Source organism: Magallana gigas, chromosome 6 (genome assembly GCF_963853765.1).
Source record: "Magallana gigas chromosome 6, xbMagGiga1.1, whole genome shotgun sequence".
Classification (NCBI taxonomy): domain Eukaryota; kingdom Metazoa; phylum Mollusca; class Bivalvia; order Ostreida; family Ostreidae; genus Magallana; species Magallana gigas.
This window is the reverse complement of record NC_088858.1, coordinates 4,984,579-5,010,931: the sequence shown is the minus strand read 5'-3', so window position 1 is coordinate 5,010,931 and position 26,353 is coordinate 4,984,579. Positions and strand designations below refer to the sequence as shown.

The following is a 26,353-nucleotide window of genomic DNA, read 5'->3' as shown; positions in this document are numbered from 1 at the left end:
TCATTATCTATTTGTTTCTAGGTGTAGTCATTGTCTATTTGTATCTCGGTGTAGTAAAGTTACACATTATCTATTTGTTTCTAGGTGTAGTAAAGCTACACATTGTCTATTTGTATCTCGTTGTAGTAAAGCTACACATTGTCTATTTGTATCTAGGTGTAATAAAGTTACACATTGTCTATTTGTATATCGGTGTAGTAAAACTACACATTGTCTATTTGTTTCTAGGTGTAGTAAAGCTACACATTGTCTATTTGTATCTCGTTGTAGTAAAGCTACACATTGTCTATTTGTATCTAGGTGTAATAAAGTTACACATTGTCTATTTGTATATCGGTGTAGTAAAACTACACATTGTCTATTTGTTTCTAGGTGTAGTAAAACTACACATTGTCTATTTGTATCTCGTTGTAGTAAAGCTACACATTGTCTATTTGTATCTAGGTGTAATAAAGTTACACATTGTCTATTTGTATATCGGTGTAGTAAATCTACACATTGTCTATTTGTTTCTAGGTGTAGTAAAGCTAACTACATTGTAAACATTGACTATTTGTTTCTAGGTGTAGTAAAGCTACACATTGTCTATTTGTATCTAGGTGTAATAAAGTTACACATTGTCTATTTGTATATCGGTGTAGTAAAACTACACATTGTCTATTTGTATCTCGTTGTAGTAAAGCTACACATTGTCTATTTGTATCTAGGTGTAATAAAGTTACACATTGTCTATTTGTATATCGGTGTAGTAAAACTACACATTGTCTATTTGTATCTCGTTGTAGTAAAGCTACACATTGTCTATTTGTATCTAGGTGTAATAAAGTTACACATTGTCTATTTGTATATCGGTGTAGTAAAACTACACATTGTCTATTTGTTTCTAGGTGTAGTAAAGCTACACATTGTCTATTTGTATCTCGTTGTAGTAAAGCTACACATTGTCTATTTGTATCTCGTTGTAGTAAAACTACACATTGTCTATTTGTATCTCGTTGTAGTAAAGCTACACATTGTCTATTTGTATCTCGTTGTAGTAAAGCTACACATTGTCTATTTGTATCTCGTTGTAGTAAAGCTACACATTGTCTATTTGTATCTCGTTGTAGTAAAACTACACATTGTCTATTTGTATCTAGGTGTAATAAAGTTACACATTGTCTATTTGTATATCGGTGTAGAAAAGCTACACATTATCTATTTGTATCTAGGTGTAGTAAAGCTACACATTGTCTATTTGTTTCTAGGTGTAGTAAATCTACCATTGTCTTTTTGTATCTCGGTGTTGTAAAGCTAGTCATTATCTATTTGTTTCTAGGTGTAGTCATTGTCTATTTGTATCTCGGTGTAGTCATTGTCTATTTGTATCTCAGTGTTGTTAAGCTAGTCATTATCTATTTGTTTCTAGGTGTAGTCATTGTCTATTTGTATCTCAGTGTTGTTAAGCTAGTCATTATCTATTTGTTTCTAGGTGTAGTCATTGTCTATTTGTATCTCGGTGTAGTAAAGTTAAATATTGTCAATTTGTTACTCGTTGGATAAAGCTACACACTGTCTATTTATATCTAAATGTAGTATATCTATATAACGTCTTTTTGTATCTCGGTGCAGTAAAGATACTCATTATCTATTTGTTACTATGTTTAGTAAAGCTACTTATTGACTATCCGCCTTTCGTTGTTGTGAAGCTTCATGTACATGAATACATCGTGCTATTTCGCTATCCGTATATCTACAAAAACTCGCTAAATGTACGTATTCTATTCAGCTGTTGATTTAAAAAAATTTCAGCAAATCGCTTTCATAAAAAGATATTAAGAAGATTACAGAATATCTTCAATATAAATTTCGTTTTACGTCTCAGTTCGAAATTTAATGGAAGGATTTTCTCCCAATACCATGAAAAAAATATAGATAAAACATGCAACCAGGAGAGAGTTAAGTGGAAATTGAATTATCGCCGTGTTTTGCAAGTGCAAAACCTTATCAGGCTGTGTAAATTCGCACACTTCGCAAAATTTTAAAATACGATTCTACTTTATCTGTATGTTTACGAGAAGGAAATGATTAATGCTGCAGTGACATAAGTCATCTACCTTGGCCGAATATCATTACATTCACCTTCTGAACATGCTGGTCAGTGGCACCAGCAGCTGAGGACACCAGACAATAATTGGCTTCACATTACATCGTGGTCATACCGTTTACCTGCTCTCGCCAGTGATTACAAAAATATGGCAATAATCGATATTTTTAATTGTTATTAGCTAAATTGGTGATAACAAACGTCTCAATTTCATTGGCTTAGATGACGAGGATGTCGGCTGCGCGAAGCTAATCGATTGTTTCTTGCAACGAAAATCTTTACTGTGGAATAGTGGATACTATTGGTATATAGTGAGATACAAGAGTGACTGGTGCGGAAACTATTCAAATAATCAGAAACTTCCCCTTTGATACGTTTTTATTTTTCGACAAATCTATCTCTTGTATGAGGATCTGGGAAAGCGCCAGGGAGTGAATAGATACTGCCAACAAGCTGTTAAGTGACGTGTATAATTGAAGAAATTTCTGTATAAAATCTCGTCTGGGCAGCGGGACAGAAAGATGCTTGACTGACGCTAACCTTTCTCCCCCAGAATGACCAACGATACCTGAGCATTGCCCAATGCAAGTAGCAGCAATCCCAGTGTTCTCTTGATGGCGATAGGGGTCCCGTACATGACGAGGTAGGTCCAATGTGTACGTTATAGCATTCGTATTCTTGTTTTAAGGGGGCTGGATGGTCATGGTCAATTTTGGACTATATTTTTCTCCTAAGACGAAGAGTTCTGTATATAGATTTAGCAAAAGTTTTAAATTTCAAACCGAAAATATATGGATTTTGTTTATAATTGATACTTAATAACGAAACAGATCAGATCTGAAATTTTAAGGAAGATCTTATGGTTAATTTTTTGACCACCCAGCCCCCTGAAATTACTACTGTTTATTTTATTTTATAAATCGCCATACTCACTGGTACTGTACTTATATGATGATAGATTTGACTCATTTTATGTCATCTTGACTTTCTGTAAACAACATACAATATACACCTGTATGGTTTGAAGCTTCACATAAGTTAGTGTTTATCCTGTAGAATCTGTAAACAGTTTTCAAAAATTAATATAGGTATTTTCTTCTGATTTTAATAATCAAGTTGAGCTGATTATTTTTGCTTCGATGAGCATACCACTGCACATCAAAAAAAGTTCTTTTTATCAACCATACACCAATAACAGAGCTATATTGCATAATGTTTCAAAGAGAAAGCATATCTCTTAACATGCAAGGTTCTATTTAATTTTATGCTAAATAAAAAATCAAACATCAACACAAACAGACACTGTTTCGTAAGTAGGCTTACATTGCACACATTTCCACAAAACTCGGTTTATTATGACAAACTGTTTACAGTGATGTAAACATATCATTTCTGAGCTTACACAAGATTGTGTATCTATGTAAGTAGGTCTAAGCCGGCCGCGTGTACTCTGCTGGACCTATTACGTTGGAGTGGATGTATGAGAGTTGTCTTGTAACCTTGCTGACCAGTCGATCAGTCGATAACTAACTCGCCCCGCTAATGAGATACACCGATATCACTAATTACAGGAAACACTCATAAACTATTGATCACGACTTTTCCCCATCTATATACTGGTACACACCAAACAGACTCTCTACAGTGGTATACATATCCAAACACCGAAGGATAATTTTTGTTTGCCCGGGGGTGGGGGGGGGGGGGGGGTTCCGAGGCTCATTTTCCTTAATTTTTTAATTCTTTTTAATTTTCTTGAACGTCCGGCCCCTCCGACCCCACCACCAAAATCCGAGCATGAATTAGATTTGAAAGTTTAATTTAGTCGGTGACACTTGACCTTTGACCTGTATGGCTAAATGAATTCCCGGTTTCCATCATTAAAACCTACATCAATCAATCAATCAATCAGTTACTAGAAATCTAACCCAATGTATGATTTGGATTTTATCAATCTAGTGACAAGAAGTGTATTCAATGTGAACTCATTTCATACGGTGTATTTGTGAACGGCTGTTACGTTGACCCTTTATGTAATTGTAAATTTCAGATAGTAAATATTTTAAATCCTTAATTCGACTCTTTTTTCCACCTAACAAAGAGTTAATAAACGTATATGAATTCTTGAATCGTTAAACTAAGACAAACTTGCCAAAGTAATCAAACAGTCTACCATATCTCACGGATAAAAGAGGAGTTTTAATGCCAATAATTAAGGTAATAAACCCCATCTCCCGGTCACTAGGTCGGACTGTCTCGGAAGCTATAGGTTGTAGTACACTTGGTCTGGAATATATCTGAAGATTCTACCAGACTTTGCTTTGATCGTTGAGGCGTTGCACCGCAGAGACCGTGTGAATGTGAATGTTTATCAATAAGATATTAATTTGGGAGATCGACAGACGCTTTCATCACCACATCGTCCTCCAATATCAATGTGATTGCGTGCACTCTGTGTAGAAAGTTATAATCACGGAAGTCCTCCGTCCATTTACCTGATTGCTTCGTACAGTCAAAATATAGATATCTATCGCAGGAAGCCAGCGTAAAAATAACAGATATACAGGTATGGACAACTGTGCGACAGGTGCACCACATGCAGTAAGGATGTACACAAAGAAAGGAAAGGGCGCCCTAAATATTATAATACAGCGGACATGTTTATCAGTTATGATCATCCGGCGTGCATAACTCATTTCTTCCGGGAAATTGTTTGACAATCTAAGAATCTGACCGGTATTTCTTGATTTGTGGTTTCTACATCAGACCCTATTCAGAATTCGGTGTTCGTTGTAAGAATTGTCCAAAGATAAAGCTCTGATATTACAATGTAGACATAGTGAACAGAACGAATGCTGAACCCCCCAGTTGTTAAATCACGATTATCTTCATCACTATCAAACAAAAATGTTCTGACGGAGAAAACCGATTCTTCCAGTTTAACAACCTTTATAAAAACCAGGAGATGTTTCAAGGAATCTGTATCACAATAATACGCGGTATATCCTCTGATCCCATCCAAAAGGCACTCCGCATCTGTTTGACCTAAATCGAAGTATCAATTGTTGTCATTATAAAAAGACGCAGACAGACGGACAAAGCTACTTACAATTGTATAGATACATGACTGCTTCAACGATGGAATTGAAATAGATCTGTACATGCAAGTCTTGCTCCAGTAAAAATGGCATTTAAATGTTATGGCGGACAGTCAAAACATACAAGTCAAGAAGTGAAAAGCTCCTTGAATTATCTAAACCTTGTTATTATCATTCCTAGAATTTGATATTTCCCTACAGATTATAACATGATTTCTCCGCCTCAGCTGTAAGACGCTCTCTGTATAAATAAATGTACAGTGTTTATAGACGGTTGATCGTTATTGTCGTAAACCCGACCCCTTCCCCCAGAGCAGTGGTATATGTTACATTTATACCATTACTGGTTCGCCTCCTGCTAGTGTACAGTTAGCCTGCAGCAATAAAGGTAAGCTAGATTCTTTTGTTAAAATCCCGCGCACCTGTATGCTTCTTAGACTTTGTGATAAGATAAAACAACCGTTTCCCAAGTTTAGAAAATGACGAGGATAATATCTATATTTCGGTCATTTCAGAAATTGTTTGAGCTCGATGGTTTTCATCAATGCACAACAGCAGTGGTCAAATGCCGTATATTAATCATAAAACACAGCTTACCTACGCATTCTTTATGTTAACAATTATTACGAGACGTTGAATTTATGTTACCTGTAATCAAACCATCGTATGTGTGTATAAACACACAATTAATGCAGACAACATAAATAATGCTTCAGGTAACCGAAGAATAAAAGGATATTTCATTAAAAAATTCCCCCCAAAAAATTGTAATACAATGTTGAGGCCAATTTGTTTATAACTTCATTGATTTCACTTGATTTCGTGGACGCTAGTACATATAGGAGCTGGAGATGTAGTATAGGATGTAAAATGGGGATAACTATGTTATTCCAACATTACTATGGAATTTGTTGCTTTTATGGTAGAATAGGAGCGGACTGAACATGTTTTAGATACCATGTACGTAACTTTGGTTTCATATTGCAGAAATTGCAAGCACATGTATTGAATTGTTTTCTGTATGACTTGCAGGGCAATGTAAAGAGCCTTGTAAAAAGACCCTGTAAATTCGATGTCCTCCAACCCTAAGTCCCCTTAGCCGTTCTGGGTTCGATTTCCTCCATGTAGTAATAGGCAGTAAAACTCTTGATTGTTCTCGTTCCCGGAATTTATCAACCGATTTCCTATATAATATGTACAGCGTTTAAGTACAAAACAAAAGGTTCGATTGAGAGTCGAGAAAAATCTACCAATTTTTTAAGACAAAAAAAAAATTCAATGTAGTTTCTTTGCAGGTGTTTTTTTTGTTGTTTTTTTTTTGGGGGGGGGGGGTCCTCACTGCAAACTTTTTATTTATATTTAGCAAATAGACTTCAAATGTACATGGTTTTAACGCTGGTCAATCGATATGGATTTTCAAAGCATGTTTAGATAAATGAATACACTGTGTACACAGTAGACAATGAATGTAGAATTAGTGTCATATTTCACGTATTCGTCAATCAAATCGATTACACAGTAAAATTATGTTAATTCATAAATATCTTTATACACTTAATATGCACAATATTATATCCGATGAAAAAGACTTCAATGTGTCATAATTTCCTAAAAATTATTTTTTAAAAATCCAAAGAGAATGTTCATTAGTCTGGCTACGTCGCTAACCTGAACTATAAAGTCGTTGAAACAGGAAACTAATTTTTGTAATTGTGAAGAAATATCACAACAGTCTAACTTTGAAAACTTTATTTTTACCCAACAAAATCTCTTGAATCCAGGAGCTTCCCGGGGGCTACGCCTCCTGGCCCCCGCCAGGGTTTTGCCCCCTGCCTAGTTCTGGCACCCCCTCTAAAAGCAAATCCTGGATCTGCCCCTGATTTAATTTCACCACGAAGTGAGTAAACCTCATAAACTAACATTGACCAGACTTACTACATTGTACTTTAAATCTTTAAATTTTACAATGCACCATGGCTACACCCCAACCCCCACCCCCCTTCCGAATTAGGGTTTTGACGATTGGCGACACAAATGGATTTTTCTTTTTAACCTTTTTTTTTTGGATTTACCCCCCCCCCCCCAACTTTGTATTTGCTTCCACCGCCATATTGCCTTGTGAATAATATCGTCGTGCCAGTTGAAATATAATACTACAAACATATCACGCTTTTTGTTTGCTAGTGTAAAAAACTTTTTTGTTTCGCATAACATCCGAGATCTCTACGTTTTTCTTCAGTCCCTGAAACGTTTTCGTTTTGAACGAATACGTAGGGAAAGCTGAACGAACGGTCAGCGAATACTGAACGAAAGGTGAGCGAATACTGAACGAATGATGTGTGAACGGCATGTGAACTGTCTGTAAACGGTGAACGCAATTTGGCGAGTAGTTAAACGAGTAGAACGCAAACGAGAGCGAAAAATTAACACTAAGTGATATGGACCAAAAAGAATACTCTTAGTTTAGATGATTTTCAATCGATATGTTTAGATGATTTTCAATCGATATTTGTCTAACCCTTTAGAACCATTGTTGTGACAAACAGCAATATGACGTAAGTCTGTCTATTTGTCTATTTCATCGTTGGCCACTCAGCCATGGCTCATTGAAATCAACAAGATTTGTCTGGCTTTCGATTTGATTTGAACATTTTTTATTGCATTATATATTACAATGGGATTGGGCACAAGTCATAAAAACTTAATTCTCCCTCTTCCTACATGTTGAACAACAAATATAATATTATTGCAAATACACTTCAGTTTGTACTTATACAATAATAAATTACACCAGTACGTAGATATTTGATAAATGTAGTAAGAAAGTTAACGTTATTTAACATTAGTGTTACATGTATGCAAGGATGAACGAGATAAATAGGCTAACTAAAAATAAGCAAAATGTTATCAACAAAAATACTCAGATTTGTGATTATTCAAATCTGCCAGTACCTTGAATATAAATTTGAACAATTGGAAAAAGGTATTCATTTTCATCCGCACTGAGTGAGTTGTCTCCCCAAAGTAAGGAACGAGAGTCCAGAATACGAATTTTGCCAAATCTAGGAAATGTATTAAAGAACTCTTCCCTAACAGTAGTATACTTAGGACAAGAGAAAAAAGAAGTGATCTGCGTCTTCAATATTTCCACATGAACAAAGAGAGCTTGATATAATATTGCATCTATAAATATCTCTGTTTAGCGCACAATTTTGACGGAGTCTTGTGTGTAAAATATTAGTCCGTCGTTTCCCATAACTGAAATAAGGTGGAGCTACTGTTAGAGATTTTGGAAATTTTGTTTTTAAATAAGAATAACGAACTCGAATCTCTGGTATCCAAAGGTAAGGGATTCCATTCATTGACCACAGTTGGAACAAATGATGATTTATAAATTTGCAGTCTATACACGGGTATATTGTAGTTCTGCGAGTTTCTCGTAAAATATGCAGATGCATTACATCGCATATCCTGTACAATATCTGACATATAGTCAGGAACTAAGTTATTGTGGATTTATACATTATATTTAACCTTTGAGTGTGGTTTCAAAATACAAGGATTCTCTAGAAGCAAAAATAGTTAGACCAGTAACCGCAAGAAATAGATAGTCGTCCTACGAAAGGTCCAAGTTTATGTTAAAATGATTCTATAAGAAAATTATTTCAGCACTGTATACTACTTGTTTTAAAGCTATACACGCTATAATTTGCGTCAATTTTGAATGACAGTGAAAACGCATGTGTTTGTCTACTTATAAAAGTTATCCTTAATCTGTAATTTACAAGGGTGAATTCCATCTCGATCGTTACAAAGATATAGATTTTTAATTGTTTATTTTCCTGCCAGGAAAATATACATTTTCATGAATATTGATGAAGGAAGAGCAAACCGACCTGATTGCGCATGTCCGCGGAGAACTAGGTGGTCGTTATTGTTTGCCTAATTAAATATCCAACTTGATTTTTTAATTGCTTAACAGTTGTTAAATTGAAATACATACATGTATAATGAGTAAAATACGCTTGTCATTCACGATACCCTTACTTATAGGATCTATAAATAGCACATAGGGGAAAAACACAGGTCTACGTCATTTTTTTAAAGGAAGTATTCATATCTACTCACAGGCTTGTATTTTTTTCTTTTGTTTGTACTCGTATATGGGACAAATTTATGCTTTACTGAAAATATCCTTTCCTTTGTGAAACTATCACAATTATGAAGATGTTGACCCTTCACCAGTTTTGTTATGATAGGCTAAATTTAGCTGTCGATATCACGTGATAGATTGATATTCACGAGGAGGCATTACTTTCCTGGCAGGAAAATAAATATTTGTTGATATACTTGTTACGTGATCGAATTGAGCATTATAATTAACAGAATAAAGGTAACTTTTATTAGTAATCAAACACATACATTTTCCCCTTTATTCAAAATTGACGCAAATTATAGCGTGTATAGCTTTAAGCACATAATAGGTATTATGTTTCTTAAGATGGAAAGCAATTTGAATATTTAAAATCTTCTCTTACAGGAAATGACTACATATGTCATATTCAGTATGGCTACCCTTTTCCTTGTGGACAGGGCATGCGCCGTGTCGGTTCGCTATAGTGTCATGCTTGATGCCGGGAGTTCTAGTACCAAACTCAGGGTGTATTCATGGCCGGAACGAAAATCCACTTCATCCACGCTACAAATAACAGAGACCTTTTCACAAAGAATAAAACCTTCATTGAGTTCATTTCAGGATAGTTTAGATTTACTTCCGAAGTATCTTCTCAATATAACCTCTATTGCCGAATCACAAGTGCCTTCCAGTAGTCATAACAAAACCCATATCTATCTTCTGGCAACTGCAGGTAAGTTATAATGCACAGATGTTCAAATTATCGTGGTCTTCCTAATATTACACTATAACTTTATCACATGATCAATTAATGAATAAGTTTAATTATCTATGATGACTAGGTCTCCGGTTTTTAAAAGAAGAAAAGGCCACTGCTTTGATGAACATGGTGCGAAATGTACTGTCAGACAAAAGGAACCACGGGTTTGTGTATAGTGAAAGGAGTGTCCGAATTCTCTCTGGCGAGGAGGAGGGTGTGTTCGCTTGGATTACTGCTAACTATCATAATGGATTTTTTTCTTCTCACCAGTAAGTCATCTTTAGTCTATGATGAAAAGCAGTTTGACAAGGGTTATGTGACGTTTTCATTTAAAAATCGGTTAAATGCATTTCATTTCATTTTCAGATCCTTATCAAAAGCAGTTGGCGTCCTAGAAATGGGAGGCGGATCCACGCAGATAACCTTTTTACCCGACGGGCCTCTCCTAGCTCATATGTTTACACTTCGAATCTCTGGAAGAATATATAATCTATATTCTCACAGTTATTTGAATTTTGGAAAAGATTACATGGAAAGGAGAGTAAAAGATTACCTCATACAACAGAACCCACAAGTTTACGACATCCTTAATCCCTGTTCTTTAAAGAGTAAGAGCTCACACTGGTAACATGTTACTAGTATTTGTTAAAGTTGTTGTGTTGTCCAACTGTTAAGAGGGCTCAATGGTTGTAACCATATTAAGTCTATATTTATCTCCTTGAGAAGAAAACTCTGTATAAAGATATAGGAAAATATTCAAATTTTACTTGAACGCTTATTTTTTTTTATTAAATAATAGGTATGGTATTTTAGGTCTTAAACTTATATTAATATGTAGAGCTGATGGGTAATTTTTTGACCATCAGCCTCCTTATCTGTCTCGGGGCTGATCTTTTTATAGTGTTGATTCATTGGAGAATTTTACTCGTATATTCTGTATGTTTCAGATGACAATTACAGTTACGAGTACGGGAACACCACTGTGATATTCCGGGGATCCAGTTCTCCCTCCGAGTGCCTTACGATCATATCAAACTTTCTAAGACTTTCTTACGACACGTGTTATCCCAAGCCATGTGCAATAGGCTCCATTTATCAGCCTTCCGTTGGGTCAGACATATTCTATGCCGTTGCTGTTTTTGCCTTCGTAGCATCTGATTTGAAAGCTACAGATTCTTCAGGGAGGCTTGATATTGACAAGCTGAATAAAACTGCACATATCTATTGCAGTAAGGTAAGGCAACATGGCATCTTTTTAATTTTGTATCAATCGATAACAAAATGAATGAAGATTTTAAACATTTTAATTTGCCATGATATCCTCTAGTACTTTTTACCTCTCTCTTTTCAATGAAGACTATAGATGATGCGGCATCTGTGTATAATGTTCCTCCAGAATTTGGCTCCAATACTTGTATGATGGCGCTGTACATTACAGAGTTGCTTACCTTTTCTTATGGATTTCCGGTGAACACAAAGAGGATTTATTCTTTTAAAGATATCAACGGAAAATCCTTGAGTAAGATTAAGCGGACATTTGTAATAATGAAAAAAAATCTGATTTATAACATAAATTGGTACATTTGTCGATCATTCCATCCTCTTGCTTCAGTTTGTAAAATTGCTCAATTCCCGGAATCGCGATTAAATTGTAACTACATGTTATATATGTATATATCTATGGACTTTCAGACTGGCCGTTTGGTGCGGTGGTGTACGAGGCTGAGCTCCTGGCTAGGGACTATCCGTGTCCTCCGTTTAACCAGATCAACGCTGGGACATCGCAACACCAACTTAGACTAACGTTATTGCAACTGCTCACTGTGTCTGTTCTTGTTTCAGTTTTGTGTTCGACAAAACATGTGTGAGCAATTTCTTCCTGCAGCTGTTTGACCCTGTTATGGGTTTCATTATATCTTTTTGCAACATTAGTTCATGCATATAAGTACATTTGTTTGTCACTATAGCATATATCGTACATATACTGTATTATGAAGTTGAATTTTGGAAATAAAATAACATTGATAAAATGGTTTAGTCCTTTAATATTGTCTCTAATATTGTTAATTTTACTGAAAAAAAATTGGACACAACCCACTTAATATACACACCTTGGAAGGATCGCGTATTGTCGATGAAATTGATAAAGAAGAGGCATTCGTCCCTTTTCTTAAGGATTTAATTATTTACATTATAGTCGGTATATTTCGTATAATTCAAAGGTAAAATTTCATAATTGTACATTTGTAAACATGTAGCTTCGTTTTAATTAATTTACAACATTCAGAGCTACGTGTCAATTTATTTTGACCAGCAATAACGTTATGTATTATTTTATCAACATGTAAACATAATGAATAAAGATAATATTTAATTAAATAATGAAATAAAGTGATTCAGTAAATATATACATGTATATTTGAGCCTTACTGTTCCATAAACAGGGTGATTTTTAAAACATAACTATGCTGAATAAATTATATTAACGAACCCGTAAGTGTCATCATTTATCAAATAGGACCCCTGTTACATAACTTTATAGTATAACTATATTAGTAGATTCATGCAGCTTCATCGGCACAGTTTCAGTTCGTCATATCGGTTTGACTTGAGGTAAACACAAAGTTTACAAAATAAAAGCTTTTTACATCGTTAACTTGTTTTAAAACCCAAACAGTAATTTCAAAATGAACAATATGAAAACGCGAGGTTTTTTTTATTGAGGGAGAACACGGAAGTTTGTTAGGAGTATCGAATGATGTTTCTAGTATTGTGACGTCATTGCCTTGCGAATGGCGTTTCTAACATTGTGACGTCATAAATAACTAAGTCGTCACAAATGCAATAACATGGCAGCATCTTCGAACGTTTTGAAAAATCATATTAATTTTGTTCACAACGACGAGATATGGTAGGTTTTCAAAATATTTTAAAAGTTGATTAATTGTTCATGGATTAGAAAGTCTGCAAAGGATCATTCCAGATACGATGCTTTTTTGATTATCGAACATTTTGTAGATACTAAAGTATATGACAATGATAATACATTGTCATAGAGAAATAACAGTTTTGGCTAGAAGGTTTTGATTCTAAGTTTGTTTTATGAAAAGTATGAAATACCTGGTATTTTAAAAAAGGGGGTTAAACATTCGTGTGGGGAACAAATCAAACTGAAAAGTTGAAGGTAAATATATTTACCCAAAAACATGGTTTAAAAAACACTTAGTGACTGAAAATATAATATCACCGAATGAAATGTAGTTATATTTTCAAAACAATATCCACCATGAACAAGATTTTTAGGGCTTGTTTTAAAACTACCATTGAAGAATCTGCGTGCTACAGCACCAAACCAATATATTTATTGGATTTTGTTTGTTTGCTTGTTGATTATCATTCATTACTGCAGCAGATTTTTAAAAAAGATTTTAATGATCAAAGAAAACCAATGATCAAAGAAAACGAATTACATCAAATCAATTACTTCTTGACATGTACCAATATTTAACCTAAATATGGAATATAGGTGGTTTCAGCATGCATATAAAGTATATTGAAACTCCCTTTGGGTAGACACTTTGATTTTGCAAAACAATTTTATTTTATCATAAATAGATTTTATTGAAAAAACCCTCTAATTTTGAATTTGTATTTTATCATTGAATTTACATTTACATTTGAGCCATTTTATTCCTCCATCTCCTTTACTGCCTGTACTATCCTCCATCATTTTATTCCTCCATCTCCTTTACTGCCTGTACTATCCTCCATCATTTTATTCCTCCATCTCCTTTACTGCCTGTACTATCGCAACCTTTCAGTGGATATTCCCTTTAATATTAAATATCAACTCGCATCGAAACATATTTTGGAGTGTGAAAATTTAATTAACACAAAGAAAAGACATGTTTTATGTGGTAACAAACCCTCAACCTAAAATACTGTAAACGTATTACATTTGGCTGTGTGTTCTATTTAGCGTTTTTGGCGGAATGCGGCTTCCGCTAAGTCAAGTACATCGCTAAATGCAATTCATATATGTATAAAAATAATCAGATTCAGGAATACGCTAATTCAAATTATCGCCAACTTGTTCAAAAATTACTTTACGCTAAATATTGTACTCGCCAAATACTAAACGTTTACAGCAATACATGTAGTTTTATTAGGTTACCTAGTAAGTCTGGTACTCTAACCACTGAGCCATTTCAATCACAACAAATATTGTGGGCATCTCTCCGAGTTTTTGTTGATTGAAAATGGTTCACTTTCCATTAGACCTTAAATATGAAGCAAAGGCCCATTCTATGTACATGTAACAAAAGTGGCGCTATTTGAAGTTTTTGGTACGTATATACCGGTTCAAATCATTTAACATATTTAAGGGTTACAAAATGATGTTACGTTAAATATACATTGTTTGGAGATTTATTTTTTTTTCGAGGGGGGGGGTATCATCTTAATAATAAGGGTCCCTGTTGTATTCGAACTCCAAACCTGTGGGTCATTAGACCAAAGTCTTACAGTACCTATTGCGCTACACCCAGTATTGGCAAAATGAACAATATCACAATTGGCTGAAATCCTCATGCTGTGACGTACTGTTATAAAAAATGTAACAGTCACGGGGTGTCGAGAACCCTTAATCGTAATGATTGATTGATAATATATCTGTTAAATTTACAATGCTGGCGAGCTATATTAGAATATCTACAAGGTATACTTGATTTTCTTACAATCAGATTGAGCTGGACAAACTACATATTGTTTATATATTCAACTGAAGTACGAGTACTCTTGTATATTTAAAGTTGTGAACATTGTTGCTGCAGAATTTGAACTCTGTGAACCAAACACTGATTTTACGGCGTTCTTTCCGCTAAATCCAATCTACCATTGGTTAATAGATTGATCAACCGCTTCGTCTGAAATCGTACATTTTGGTCAATATTTGCCTCGGCCTTTTGAATCACATCGAGACGTTCATTTTATATTACATGTATTGGTTTGTATACTGTTAAATTAATTGTCATAAAAAATTCGTATTGACAAGTCCCATACAACTGATTTCTGCACAACAGTTTTACGTAAGATTTGTTTCATTTTACCAGGAAAGACCACGTAAGGCATGAATCAATATCCCAAAGACGAATATGGCCTAAAAGATGGGGATATTTAGTACAAGAATATAAATTAGTAAGGGTTTTATTCTATACTTTTTATCAATGTAAAACATCAAGTGTATGTACATGTATAATCAACTTGCAACTTTATTTATTCTGCTCTTTATGTATGCACATTTATTATCATTAACAATACAAAAATTGACAATACGAACAGGTTTTAATCAAAACTTTATTCCATTGCAAAGAAGTATAAACAAATAATTCGGTAACTGTTTCAGTTGAGCTGGCAGCTGAAGCATCACCAGTACCAGCCCCCCACACAGAGCGGTTCAGTGACCAGGGGTCTCAAACTTCCCCCCATCCACCCGCCTCGCCCTAGGACTGGCTTCCCAATGACCTCCACCCAGCAGATCGGCTGGAGGTCGTCTAGGAAGGAGTGTCAGTTGGAGAAGTACGGACGCTATGGCCCTGGGCCTAGGTGTCGCGGCCGGTACGGAATTCTGAAGATGCTAAATTGGCCTCAAGAGGGATCCCCATGATTTATATGTTTAAATGTGTATGCAACCATTATACTGAAATGCTGTTTATATTTAATAGAAAATGATATCCCCCAAAAATGTAATCATCATATCTGTGCTCTTTAACAATAAATTTTGAATCAATAGACTTCTTTAATCAATCACAATCTGTTTATATCTTTAGCGTTCTTCTTCATCCTCTTCACTTTCCTCTTCACTCTCCTCATACATTGCAATTTGTCTCCGGTTAGCATTAACAACAGTTAACTCCCCCTCCTCATCTTCATCATCACTAGGGGGTAACATGTCTGCTGGAATTCCCTCATCTGGGTTGCTTTCCTTCACAGCAAACTCTGGTGGCCTACAACACATGAGAGGGATGTAGTGTTCTAGAGAGAATCTTTCAGTACCAATAAATCATCACTATAAGGGGAATCAAATTTGATAGTTGCATTAGATATTCACAAGGAAATATAGGAAATATCTTACCATTTGCCTTCCTCCTGGATATACTTGATTTGATCTTTATACAGTATGCTTATTATTTCTGCCTTCACCTTTTCACCTTCCTCAATAGGCTCAACAAGTACAAAATCACCTATATAATAAAAAATATCACAGCTTTAAGGTAGTCTAAATTGTAAGCAGGAATCAACGTAAACTCAAATATTTGTAAGAGTTATCTGCACGAAATTTATTGTCATCACATCTTTTATGGAAAGCTATCTTAATTGCAGTCGTTATATGAGTCTTTGTATCAAATAAAGATTAAAATATTTTAAAAACCTTAACAGGTTTAAATTTTTCTTACTGTTTAACAACCATACAGGAATAACTATCTTACATGTGGATAGTGATTGAGTACAATGTGCTACAACTACACTGTGTAGAAACGGACTAGGGTAACGCACTTTACACTAGTCCAAGATGGCGATAGGGAAGCATGCTTCAATTATTTTACAGTAAATTTACGCATTTGTCGGGGTAGTATGATGAAATATATAAACTAATTTACATGATTTGAAGTGTATAAACGTGACAATTGTAAAACTTTTGCAGAATCTTTCTTTATTATAGAAAAAAGCAGGGAAAAAAATATAACTATGATTAGGGTAAAGCAAGTTCATGACCAGAGTAAAGATTTTTAAAACTTTAAATTAGGGTTGTTTGGCATCTGTTTTTTTTTTCAAAATTCATTTCAAATATGGTATTCATGAGAATAATTATGTACAAAGACTACAGCTTACCTCTTTTGATCCAGACATTTTTTCTAAACCTTGTGGGCATACTAACAAGGAACCTTTCCTTCTTGGCAGTTTCCACTTCATGAAGGTTGTTTCCCCTGCCAGCAGTCACCTACAGAATAACACCTTCTGTTAGTCCATACAAAATTGATAGGTATTATTTACATTTTGCTTAATTGATACTAAGCCAATACTTACCCTAACAACTTGTTGATTTTCTGTTGGCAAAATGAATTCATCTAGGACTTCTTTGGTGACATGTTTTCTTTTTGTGGCTTTAGACATCTCAGCAGTTCATCTTAAATCATAAAATCATAAATGGAAATATCAAGAACATTGAAAGCGTCAAGCTGAACAAACTGGTGAAGCATTTTCAATTTTCATCAAGCAAGGCTTTATAAGGCAGTTCTGATCCAGATGTTAATGTAATATTAATGTTCAATGTAGGGTGGTGGTGATGGTTGTTGGGAGGGTAATGGGGGAATAAGTTGAATCTCATTCGTACAACTGAGATCTTGTGACAACTTGGGACAGAGTACAGGGGCTCGGTAGCAGAGTATAGTTACAAATGAATTGTTTTGTTAGTGTATGATAAAATTGCACAATTATATGTTTATATTTCACTTTGAATGTCAATCATCATAATTTACATATTTTTAACAGTGAACATTTGATAGCAGTTGTACAAATTGACTAGTTTTGGGTATGAAATTTATGAACAAACAAAATAAGACGTGGTAACTGATAAAGAGAACGTGTATGTAATCGACTAATCATCATGTGTACATTGCCCAAGGAAATTCGGAATAAAAACTGTAAAACACGTGTTATTGAACACTAACTGAGTCTAATATGAAATACAATTTATCCTAATGTGACCTACCTTCAGTAACGAAACTAGTAACTTTTAAATTCCGTTTTATCGTTATTAAATGATGAAATTTTGTTGAAACTTTGCTCTGGTAATACACAAGTGAATACCGAACCCGACTTTATTTAGCACTTACTCTAACCAGGGACCTATATACTATATATACGTCCCTGCTCTAACAATTTCATAATTATAATATAGCGATTTATAGGGAAGATTTTTTCCACTGAATTAAATGGGGTTCGAGCAACAATGGCTGTTATCTACAAAGATGTAAAAATTCACACTGCTTGTGTATCTGAAATTCAGAGCAACTTTTTCTCTATATATAAAGATCTAGATAATCTGTTCCTCCTTTGGAAGAACAGGTGTTTGCAATCTGACCATTCTCAGGCAAGCACTGGATCGTTCTCCAACAGACCATGGGATACAGACAGAACGCACACATAACACTGGACACCTCACAGGCCGGGATGAGACTGTTGATTCTGCTGGGGGCTATCGCAGCCGGAGTTTGGTCACAGGTACCTGCAGGTAAATCGGCTCTAGGGAGAGACCCACCAAACCCAAAGTTTTATGAGGAGAATCATATTTTAAATATTTACAAATCTTAACATATAATTATTGGGTTATTTTTCTTAAATCAAAGTCTCGATCGTAATTCTAGATAGTCTTAATTAAGCCAGATATAAATTTGTTTTTAATTAGATAAAATAAAAAAGAAGATTTAAAAAAGAAGAAAAAATTGAATTAATTCTATTAAATTTAATTCAAAGACAGAAACTCTCAAAATTTCCTGTTGTGTTAATTGGAGGTACGGAACTATAAACCATATGAAGATTGCGCAATAATAATTTCAGGAAGGTGAATACAATGTCAGTGACCCACTTTTATACAAATTACGTACAATGTACTTTAATATATGTTGACTACATTTCAAATTGTCATGTTAAATGATGATTAAAGAATAATTTCCAACGACATAAAACGAAGTTAAGTTATATATGAATATCACATTACTTCAAAAACCGACAAGTATGATATTATATAATCGTAGTTTGAGTGAAAGCCATGCCTAGTTGATTTCCTTGTGAGATTATCCATATGCTTGTATATAGAACCAGATTGGGCTGGTACAAACTTTATCATCGGCCAAAATGTGTCACACTTTGCTAGTTTTGAATTCGAAGATCAAGAATTTAACAGTTCTGTCGAATGTTCTCCGACGAAGGCTTGGCACCGTAATACAAATTCTGCACACACATAATAATACTATACGTTAGTCCCGACACAATAACTTAGAAATCGAACATTCAAGATCGATGACTGGTCTAATCAACGTCAATATACATTTAGTGAATAGGATTAACATGAACATTACTAGTAAAAGCCCCTCCCCTCAACCCATAAGCGTGACTCAACTCATAAAAAAACCAAATAGGTCAATCATATACATGTATGTATTCTAAATACAATTATATATATAGTTCTTTCCTGACGTAAGATTTAACTGAGACATGAAGCATTATTTACAGGATGCAGGTCCAAGCTGGACATCGTGTTCCTGCTGGACGCATCCTACAGCGAAGGGAGCGACAACTTCAAGAAACAGGTCCAATTCGTGGAGAACTTCGTCAACCAATTCAACGTCGGACCGGACGCCGCCCAGTTCAGCGTCATCACGTTTGCAACGTCAGTCCACAACGAGTTTTACCTGAACACCTACTCGACTGTATCAGGCGTGGTAAGCGGCATCCAGAAGATCTCGTACAGACCAGGGGCCACCTACACGGACAAGGCTCTCAGTTATGCGCAGACAGTCTCGTTCCAGCCCCAGCATGGGGGGAGACCGGACGCCGAGAAGATCGTCATTGTGTTGACCGACGGCCAGTCATCAAGCCATGCCAACACCCTGTATGTAAATTACCATTGCTAAAAACGCGGAATGAAAAAGAGGGTTTCGCCTCGATAGAGACACATCGATTATTTCATCATATTATATAAGGATTAATTAAAAAAAATATTAGAATTCATTTCGAATTCATTGTGCGTTTACTCGGTAGCAACTACCCCGGTAGTACATGTAATAGTTAAGAATCCCAATCAAACACCGTAGCAATGAACTTCATTAGTATAAATACCATTTTTTATACATCAGCACCCAGGCCCAGGCTTTGCATGCCTCCGGGGCGGAGGTCATTGCTGTTGGTATTGGTAACTCCGTGTCAAACTCTGAATTGGAGGCCATTGCTAGCGATTCAAACCACGTGTTTCAAGTGCAAGATTTCGATCTCCTAAATACTATCCAAAACCAACTCACTAACGCGGCTTGTCAGCAAGCAGCTTTACGTAAGTATCCCGTTATTAATACCTAACACTCTGCACATGCCTCCTCCTCCTCCTCCTCCTCCTCGTAATAGACTAAGTTAGTTACGACTTCAGTCATTTTGCTTATAAGAAACATGAGGTTTTTTAAATAGTTTTGCACCGGCTTATTATGTTAGTTTCCATGCAATATCAGACTGCCAGTCAGCGGTCGCAGACATCGTCTTTGCCGTGGACTCCTCCTCAAGCATCACATACACAGACTTCTCAAAACAGACCCTCTTCATTAAAAACCTCGTCAGACAGTACAACGTGGGATCAAACGAAACACAATTCAGCGTGGTGTCATTTGCCTCTAGAGTACATCCCGAATTCTCTCTGAACAAATACCCATCTAAAACTCAAGTCGTGGGTGCTCTTTCCAGCATCAGGCACCACCTGGGATCAACCCACACAGAGGACGCTTTGAATTACATCGCCAACAACAGTTTTTCTTCCTCCAACGGCGGACGGCCAGGCGTGGACCAGTGGGTGATCGTGCTGACCGATGGAGAGTCGACAACGCCCACAGAAACAGCCGCCGCCGCCGACAGACTCCACAAGATGGGGATTAAGGTGATATCTATTGGTATCGGGAAGGGAGCTAACCAGGCAGAGCTAGAGGCCATCGCCACGGACCCTCAGCACGTGTACCGTGTGGACGACTTTGACGCTTTACACTCCCTGATGATGAATATTGAGACCACCACATGTGGCTATAATGGTAAAGAAAAATAACGACAAAATATGCGACGGAATATACATATTGCTTTATTTGTGTCCATTAGATTTCAAATCACATACTCCAGGTTTCTAAAAATTCATTGCAGCTTGCCACGGCAACAAGGCGGACATCATGTTTTTGCTGGATTCCTCGGCCAGTGAGGGTGCTACCAATTTCCAACATCAGCTCGAATTTGTTCAGAACTTTACAGATAAATTTGACATTGGACCAGACGCAGTGCAGATCGGTCTAGCTACATTCTCCACCAAACCCCACGGCTATTTCTGGCTCAACACATATCAGAACAAGACGGACCTTGTGAACGCCACGGGTTACGTCCCCTACCTCCCGGGCAGTACCTTCACCGACCTGGGTCTGCAGTTTGCACTGGTAAGAAAGCTGGCTCATTGGTCTGGTTACAATAGATAAGCATAGTTATATCCACTAATATCTATTCAGAGGTATCGTACCTGCAACGCTCCACTCATGAATGAGTCATGTAACGAAGCGCAAAACGCCCTCTGGCGAGAGAAGATTTGATTATCCACTTAAAATACTAGTCTCCTGTTTGTTAATTATATAATTGGAAACTGGTAATCGTTTTTTTTTTATTTTCAGAATGAAAGTTTCACTACTGCACATGGCGCTCGAGACGCCAGTGTACCAAAGATATTGGTGGTGTTAACTGACGGCCAGTCCACGGACCCCCCTGCTACGGCTGTCATGGCTGACCAGTTACATCGCGCGGGCATCAAGGTCATCACCATAGGAATCGGTCAAAACGTGCACAAGTCAGAGCTGACGGTGATCGCCACGGACAGGAACCACGTGTTCACCGCCACCGACTTCAAATCGCTGTCCACCTTACAGACGGACCTACAGCTTGAGACATGTAGAAGTATGAGATTAAAAGTGTTTCATGTAAATTTTCTTTCATAATACATAGAAAGAATGTTGTAAATTAAATTTTTGATATAGTAAAAAAAAAGTTAATTCTTTTGCAGATGAGAAACCAAACACAGGTAAACTACATATATTCCCTGTTCTCGTTTTCTGACTTACTGTCAATTTCACGTATATCCAGTTACATGTGCATGATTTTACATTGAGCTGAAACGGTTACAAATATGATTAATGTTGGTTTCAGAATGTGGGGACAAGCCAGCAGACATTGTGTTCGTTCTGGATGCATCAGGTAGTGAAGGTGTGGAAAATTTTAAAAAAGAACTCAACTTCACCGCCGAATTCATCAAGGGGTTTCAAGTTGGACCACAACACGTTCAATTTGGTTTGGTAACCTTTTCTAATTACGGCCGAAGTGAGTTTTATTTCAACACATACAAAGACCTGCAGTCCATTTTACACAAGCTGGAGACGATCCAGTACTCTGGCGGCTCCACCCACACAGAATCCGGCCTGTCGAGTGCCAAGTTCCACTTCTACTCGCACCACGGCGCTAGACCCAACGCCCAGAAAATCGCTATTGTTCTAACGGACGGCCAATCCTACTCCACCTCAAGAACGATCCAAAAGGCCAACGACCTAAAGGGGATGGGTGTCAAGGTCATTTCAGTGGGCATTGGAAGTAGTGTGAGTCAGACCGAGCTGAATGGAATCGCCACGGACCTGCAACACGTGTTCAACGTCACCGACTTCAACGCCCTGAATTCAATCCAATACGAGATCAAAACAGCGGCCTGCGCTGGTAAGTATGGATGTATTTTACCGTTTTCACGAAATCTGCAATGTATCTTGATCCACTCGTGTGCCTTTGAAATAAATTGGAAATTCTTTCTTTGCAGTTCCTAACCCACCAGTCATTTCTCCAGGTATGTGCAAGTAGTTCGCAAAGTGTTCAGAGGGCATAAGAACGTCTTTTTCATTATATTCTATTTAAGAAGAATATGGAAATTTATACGAGTACATGTATATTAATGGCTTTTTGAAGTCTTTTGTAACACTATAGTCTTATCATAAAAAATACACTTGTAAATACTTGTATATCAATGATTTTAGTAAAGGTTCCTGGTTGCAGTTTCCCGTACAATTTAAAATGGAAATTTGGCTTCCTTTTTTATTGGCTCTAGAATGTGGAAGTGGACTGTCAGACATCGTTTTCCTCCTCGATTCCTCTGGTAGCGAGACCAGACTGAACTTTCAGAAGATGCTTACGTTTGTCCAGGACTTCACTAGACAGTTTGACATCGGACCCAACAACGCACAGATCGGAGTAGCCACGTTTTCTTCTGACGTTCATGAAAGAATTAAACTCAACAAATACAGGCGAGTAAATAATCTAATGCCATCTTATATATTCATTTATCTTGTGTTGACTTATTCTGTAACAATACACACTCTACCGTCGGTAGATTATTCCATCCATTTTTCTCCTCTTTCGTTCAGTGACAAGACCGCTCTGTTGGCAGCCATTTCTGGCATCCCCTACGACGCGGGAGCGACTTACACGGATGAGGGTCTGCAGTACGCCCGCACGTACGCCTTCCTGCCTTCGCACGGTGGACGAGCAAACGCCAGTCGGATCGTAGTAGTGATGACGGACGGACAGTCAATGAAGTACTGTTACACAGATTATCCAATCTCACCTAGCTTATGTGATGTTCAACAGTACATCATGAAAATTATCGTACCCTGATAAGAGTAGACATTTTAGAACATACACTAATTAAGTTCAAATTAAGCGAAAAAAATGGATACAAGGCGATTTGACTGATTGTTTTCAAAATGAAATGATAATTTCTTTAATAGTGACACGACATTATGTTCTCTTGTAATGTTACTGGAAAAGTATGACTGATTCATTTACAGTCACGCCAACACACAACGGGAAGCCACAGCCTTAAAATCACAACCGAACATGAAGGTGATAGCCATCGGGATCGGGTCAGGAGTGAACACCCAGGAGTTGAACAGCATCGCCAGTGATCCCCAGCACGTGTTCACCGTGGCCAACTTTGACGTTCTGAACAAGCTAAACTCGGAACTGACATTCACCTCTTGTCAAAGTAGGTCAAATGTAGTTGCTTTTTTGATACGGGCTAAAAAATACATCAATGTAATGACTACATATATTACTGTCTGCTGATATAGTGATGCTTGCTTTCTTAAATCATTTTGTAGAAATGTTGTCGAAATGCAAAGATGATCATTCTGACATTAATTTCTTTCAGCTTGCGGTTTTATCCAAACTGCCGATATAATATTCGCGGTGGATTCCTCGGGCAGTGAGGGCCCCGTTAATTTCCAGAAACAGCTGGACTTTGTTCAGACCTTCGTCAGGGACCTTCCCGTCGGCCCCAACAACGTTCAGTTCAGCGTGCTGTCCTTCGGTTCCACTGTACAGAACAACTTCTACCTGAACCAGTTCTCTGACAAGCGACCGATATTGGACGCCATTCAGCAGACGGACAACGTCGGGGGGTCCACACAGACAGGAGAGGCGCTACAGTACATCCGGGAACACAACATCCTGTCAGCCAACGGGGCGCGTTCCAATTCCTCTCTGTTCGTCATCGTTCTGACCGACGGAGCGTCCACCGACAAGGCTGCGACCTTGACACAGGCCAATCTGCTGAAGGCCACAGGAGCAACTGTTGTAGCTGTCGGAGTCGGATCTGGTGTGGACAAGGCCGAGCTGAACTCCATCGCCTCGGACCCTAACCATGTGTTCAACGCCCAGAACTTTGATGCTCTGCAGACATTGAAGGAAGATGTGAAGAAAGCGGCTTGTGATGGTAGGATTTTTATGAAGTACATACTTATCTAAATGATGCATTGGGTCTAACTCTTTTGAAATAATAGCTTAATTCAAATGTTAGAATAGTAGGGTCCAAGTTTTTGATAGAGAGACTTAACAAACATGTTTATGTCTCAGTTGTTATATCACTTATTATGCATTGTTGAATATAAAGCCATTTTTTAATTAAAGATTTACTCCTGTCCTGTATTAGAATACACGTGTCATTTCTCCTCTGTGTAGGTATCAACACGACCATGGTGGCTGTTCCCTCTACAACTCCCATTGTTCTAGGTCTGTTGTTCCAAAAACTACATCATCATGATTGTATATTGCTTCATCAGGCTCTCTCTCTCTCTCTCTCTCTCTCTCTCTCTCTCTCTCTCTCTCTCTCTCTCTCTCTCTCTCTCTCTCTCTCTCGTTTTATCGGTCTCTGACTCCTCTGTCTTGTTCTCACAGACACCACCACCACCACTGATGGGGAGATTTATGTCACGGACGCCGCAACCACCACAGAGGAGATCGGTGTTATTGGATAGATTGAGGGTTGTTAAAAAACGATTAACAATCTTTTTCTTCTTACAGAATTCGACCAAAGCAAATGACTTTAACTTCGAACAAATTGTTATCAACCGGCACTCTTCAGTCTATCAATTGTTCTTCGTTAATATTCTTTGAGCTGTTTCATCATTTATTTGTTGCATGATTTATTAAACTGTTCTTTAAATAATAACGATGTAATGCTATACAATATATTTATTTATAATTACTTATATGTATGTGTCAACGTCGCCTAAACAGTGTCTTATCATCAATATGACTACACAGGAATGTTAACACCCCCACCCCAACCAACCAAAAAACACCCCCAACAATCAACAACATCAAAATCCGCGGTCTGATAGTGTGTTAATGTAGAAAGAGCATTTATTTTCATGTATGGTGGTCACTTCTACGTCTTTTAATTGATACAAATTGAATTCTTAATATTCTATCAAAAGCTCTCCATCGACGTGCATGTATGCACGCCAATAGGAAACAATCCATTGATGAGTAGAAATCGTCTAGCAAATTCATATCAAATTAACCAGCTGGATGTATTCTGAGACTTACTTTGTATAAAATATGATAAATGAAGATTTAAATATGGGTTATAATTAGAAAAAAAAATGAGATTTTATTCTGCCAAACATCCACATGTACAAATTGTTAATTCTAAAGTTCATATAGAGTTAAGAAAGACTTAATCCATAATAAAATTTATCTGATAAAATGAAGAAATATATGTATATATGTATGAATATGTAATATGAAGAAAACCCGTGAGTTTAATGGTGTAACGTATGTACAGAAATCCCATTTTAATCACGCAATTGGTTAATATACAGTACTAGTATTTTTAACGACTCTTCTATATAATACAAGCTGTCATGATATCTATTTTGAAACTACATTTACATCGTCCCATTTTTTAAACTGATTAAACTGCAGGTCTTTAATTAACAAACCTTTAAAATTTTGTAATTTTATTGCTTTTTTAATATCACAACAATATTTTACCCTACGCCCCCTGGACCCCCACCAGGGCTGTATCCTGAACCCACTGGGATTCCCTGCCTACAATCTAATTAAAATAAGAATTTCCATCCGCTCCCCGATGTCTTGTTCCACGC

At 36.7% G+C, this 26,353-nt stretch overlaps 4 protein-coding genes across 6 annotated transcripts; 3 read left to right on the top strand and 1 right to left on the bottom strand.

The window, feature by feature from the left end:
* Positions 1-2,036: 2,036 nt before the first annotated feature.
* On the top strand, positions 2,037-12,111 carry LOC105337867 (ectonucleoside triphosphate diphosphohydrolase 3). Of its 3 annotated transcripts, none has more exons than XM_011442789.4 (7): positions 2,037-2,729; positions 9,725-10,052; positions 10,162-10,348; positions 10,446-10,687; positions 11,027-11,313; positions 11,436-11,598; positions 11,772-12,111. In XM_011442789.4, exons 2-7 carry the CDS (start codon positions 9,728-9,730, stop codon positions 11,945-11,947), a joined length of 1,380 nt encoding a protein of 459 aa, XP_011441091.3. In that variant the 5' UTR covers positions 2,037-2,729; positions 9,725-9,727; the 3' UTR covers positions 11,948-12,111. The 3 variants fall into 3 exon arrangements, with proteins under 3 accessions (XP_011441091.3, XP_011441093.3, XP_034325281.2); XM_011442791.4 differs by lacking the exon at positions 2,037-2,729 and adding an exon at positions 5,435-5,572; XM_034469390.2 differs by lacking the exon at positions 2,037-2,729 and adding an exon at positions 8,405-8,528.
* Positions 12,112-12,866: 755 nt separating this feature from the next.
* Positions 12,867-15,869, top strand: LOC105337865 (ciliary microtubule inner protein 1-like). Its single transcript, XM_034469415.2, has 3 exons — positions 12,867-12,990; positions 15,191-15,275; positions 15,484-15,869. Exons 1-3 carry the CDS (start codon positions 12,929-12,931, stop codon positions 15,742-15,744), a joined length of 408 nt encoding a protein of 135 aa, XP_034325306.1. The 5' UTR covers positions 12,867-12,928; the 3' UTR covers positions 15,745-15,869.
* LOC105337866 (probable RNA-binding protein EIF1AD) lies at positions 15,417-18,006 on the bottom strand. The gene is made up of 5 exons (XM_011442788.4): positions 17,851-18,006; positions 17,166-17,265; positions 16,971-17,079; positions 16,213-16,321; positions 15,417-16,084 (listed from the first exon to the last, which is right to left on the bottom strand). Exons 2-5 carry the CDS (start codon positions 17,250-17,252, stop codon positions 15,904-15,906), a joined length of 486 nt encoding a protein of 161 aa, XP_011441090.1. The 5' UTR covers positions 17,253-17,265; positions 17,851-18,006; the 3' UTR covers positions 15,417-15,903.
* Positions 18,007-18,212: 206 nt separating this feature from the next.
* On the top strand, positions 18,213-25,413 carry LOC105337864 (collagen alpha-6(VI) chain). The gene is made up of 15 exons (XM_011442786.4): positions 18,213-18,372; positions 19,374-19,752; positions 19,997-20,187; positions 20,360-20,926; positions 21,033-21,316; positions 21,545-21,824; positions 21,931-21,948; positions 22,074-22,631; positions 22,729-22,755; positions 23,014-23,209; positions 23,330-23,500; positions 23,753-23,949; positions 24,115-24,678; positions 24,924-24,974; positions 25,140-25,413. Exons 1-15 carry the CDS (start codon positions 18,261-18,263, stop codon positions 25,217-25,219), a joined length of 3,675 nt encoding a protein of 1,224 aa, XP_011441088.3. The 5' UTR covers positions 18,213-18,260; the 3' UTR covers positions 25,220-25,413.
* Positions 25,414-26,353: the final 940 nt, after the last annotated feature.